This window comes from Chiloscyllium plagiosum, chromosome 51 (genome assembly GCF_004010195.1).
Source record: "Chiloscyllium plagiosum isolate BGI_BamShark_2017 chromosome 51, ASM401019v2, whole genome shotgun sequence".
Classification (NCBI taxonomy): Eukaryota; Metazoa; Chordata; class Chondrichthyes; order Orectolobiformes; family Hemiscylliidae; genus Chiloscyllium; species Chiloscyllium plagiosum.
In genome coordinates, this window is record NC_057760.1 from 4,634,381 (window position 1) to 4,637,688 (window position 3,308).

Genomic DNA, 3,308 nt, shown 5'->3' on the forward strand with positions numbered 1-3,308 from the left:
AGACCCTGAAGACCATGTTGAGAGCGTACTGTCAGGATTACCCGAATTTAAAAATGTGTTGCTGGAAAAGCGCAGCAGGCCAGGCAGCATCAAAGGAACAGGAGAATCGACGTTTCGGGCATAAGCCCTTCTTTCCTGAAGAAGAGCTTATGCCCGAAACGTCGTTTCTCCTGCTCCTTTGATGCTGCCTGGCCTGCTGCGCTTTTCCAGCAACACATTTTTAAGCTCTGATACTCCAGCATCTGCAGTCCTCACTTTCTCCTAGGATTACCAGAATGCTTGGGATAAAGGTATCCCATTTGTATTGTGTGTCATTAGAGATGCCCCAAACAAATCTACTCAGTTTACTCTCTTTGAGTTAATATTTGGACATGAAGTGAGAGGCCTTTTGAAATTAATTAAAGAGAAATTGATAAGACCAAATTTGGAGATTTCACACTTGGATTATGTATCGGAGGTGAGGGAGAGTAAGTCAGGTAAGTGAGTTAGCTAAACAGCACCTAAAGAGGGCACAGTATAGAATGAGTAGAGAGTGTGGCACTTGAAAAGCAGAGCAGGTCAGGCAACATTTGAGGAGCAGGAAAATCGATGTTATCAGATGTTTCTGCTCTGATAAAACAACACCCCTATTGGCTTAATCCTTTCAAAGTCAGACAGGTCCAGATGGAGACCATGCTTGACGAGGATATCATTGAAGAGCTGAAAAATGTGTTGCTGGAAAAGTGCAGCAGGTCAGGCAACATCAAAGGAGCAGGAGAATCGATGTGTCGGGCATAAGCCCTTCTTCAGGAAGAAGAAGGGCTTATGCCCGAAACGTCGTTTCCCCTGTTCCCTGGATGCTGCCTGACCTGCTGCACTTTTCCAGCAACACATTTTTTAGTTCTGATCTCCAGCATCTGCAGTCCTCACTTTCTCCTAGAGGACACCATTGAACCAAGTCAGAGTGAGTGGAGTTCACCAATTGTCCTAGTTCCCAAACCAGAGGGGACTCAACGATTCTGCATGAATTATCAGAACGTCAACACCATTACAAAATCGGACTCATATCCAATTCCTAGATTGGGGGACTGTATCAAGAAAGTCGGACAAGCCAGTTACATCACCAAGTTGGACTTACTGCGTGGCTATGGCAGGTAACTTTATCAGAGACAGCGAAAGAAATTTCTGCATTTGTAACCCCAAATGGGCTATATCAATTTAGAACACAGCCACCACATTCCAAAGACTCATGAACAGAGTTGTGGTTGGGTTAATAAAATTGTGCAGTCTATTTGGACAATGTAATGATCTTTAGTAAGTCCTGGAAAGATCACGTGGTATAGTGGCTAAGCTCTTTGAATGACCATGACAAGCAAAACTGGCAATAAACTTCAATAAGACTGAATTTGCAGAAGCAGAGGTGACGTTCTTGGGACATAACATTGGTCATGGGAGATTGACCCCCATGGAACGCAAAGACGAAGGCCATTGAGGAATTTCCACAACGAACCTCGAAGAAAGAGGTGCTTCAATTCCTAGGACTTGGCGGATTCTATCAAAAATTTGATCCAAACTTCAGTAGTGAAGTAGCATCGTTCACCAATTTGTTGAAGAACAAAGTTTTGGTGAACAGAACAATGCCAGGAGGCATTTGACCATTTTAAATCAATATTAACCACCATACCAGATTTAGCTACATCAAACTTTTCAAAACCTTTTAAAGTTGCCATTGATGCTAGTGAGTTGGAGCTGTACTGCTACAGGAAGATGAGGATGGGATTGAACTGCCAGTTGGTTACTTTTTGAAGAAGCTCAACATCCACCAGAGGAAATACTCCACGATTAAAAAAGAACTATTGAGTTTGGTACTGACCTTACAACATTTTAATGTGTATGTCACAAACAATGTGTCGGACATGGTTACACAGATCACAATCCTCTTAGGTTCTAAGAACGCTTTAAAGACAAGAATATTTCATTGGAGTCTTATGTTACACTTTTAATTTAAAAATCATACATGTTGCGGGTTGTAAGAATGTAATCGCAGATGCGTTATTGCAAATTTAACTGAAAGTACAGATAAGATGCATCTATCTAATGTCATATATACAGATGGGAAGAAGTTAGGGTAAACTCAGATTAAAGTTATCTGTATGTTATGGTAATGTGTTTAAATAATAGAAAAAAGGAGCGAAGCCATCTTTTCATTGTGACAGTTGTTTTTAAGGGGGAGGTGTTGTGAAGATGTAAGGGGTACTGTACCTTTAAGAGAGTTGAAAGCTAGCAAGGATTTAGAGAGACACATGGAGTACTGGAAAATGTATAATGTAACATTTGGTCTAGCAGCTTACAGTACTTGAGTTGCTATGAGACAAAAACAAATTCAAATTTGGCCAAACAGTTTAAATTATGCCCCAAGATACTAAACTCCAATCAGGTTTGAGTCTGATATTTTGACAATATTAACACCAGTGAAACGATCCGAAGCTTTGGGGTATAAGACCAGGAAAAACTGAACAAATGGGGGAGAACTGCCAAGCCACCAACATATGCAGACTGCCTGGAGAATAGCTCTCTTAAAGGTACCTTTATCTATTAATGATCTGTGAAACAGAAATCTCTAAGAAGAAGAAAATAAGACAGAGGAAGTTACAAAGAGAAGATTTGACAGCTGGCAGGTTTTCAGATTTGAATGTTTTGGTAAATCTTAATTGGGAGTTTTATCGGACCAGTATTGTAGAAGGGAAAGTAAAAGATTTGTTAGAGATAGGAGTTGTAAATAGTAATTCATTAATATTCTATGTTAGACTTAAAAAATAACATTCTTAAACTTTTTGTACTTTAAGTAGTGACTTTTTGGATAGTTCTTAGCCTCTCGAATTTTAACAAATTACAGCACAGGTTAAATCATTTCTATGTTACAGGTTTAAATTAGTGGGAGGATTTACCTTGTGTCGTAACAATTGATTAATAGCGGATTGTACTGTGTTTAAATTAGTTATAAGGTCATGAAGCACATTTGGAGTATCTGGGCTGTGGTGTACAGTCCTTACCTCTGAACTAGGAGGCCTGGGTTTAGGTCCCATCTGCTCCAGAGTGTGTAATAACATCTCTCAACAGGTTGATTAGAAAGTTATATGGAGCACATCTAGAGATCCCAAGGGACATAGTTGGGTGCGTTAGCTCTATTTGACAATCTCTGATCTTGTCCCCCTTCCCATTGTGTCCTCACAGCCTCCAATCTGTCATTTCATTACAGCTGAGGATTAAGATCTGACCATTTTGTCACAAGGTACCTTAGCATCAAGAATCCTTTTCAGCTCCAACAT

The 3,308-nt window shown here is 40.0% G+C and overlaps 1 protein-coding gene across 2 annotated transcripts in view; it reads right to left on the minus strand.

The window, feature by feature from the left end:
* The window catches only part of ercc2 (excision repair cross-complementation group 2), a 43,388-nt gene extending 40,080 nt beyond the window's left edge, over window positions 1–3,308 (minus strand). The window contains exon 1 of one of the 2 annotated variants that reach the window (XM_043684065.1): window positions 3,276–3,308. In XM_043684065.1, the coding sequence (XP_043540000.1) occupies window positions 3,276–3,308 (33 nt within the window). Of the gene's footprint in view, window positions 1–3,032 lie in introns of both variants that reach the window. The other variant, XM_043684064.1, reaches the window with a different exon arrangement.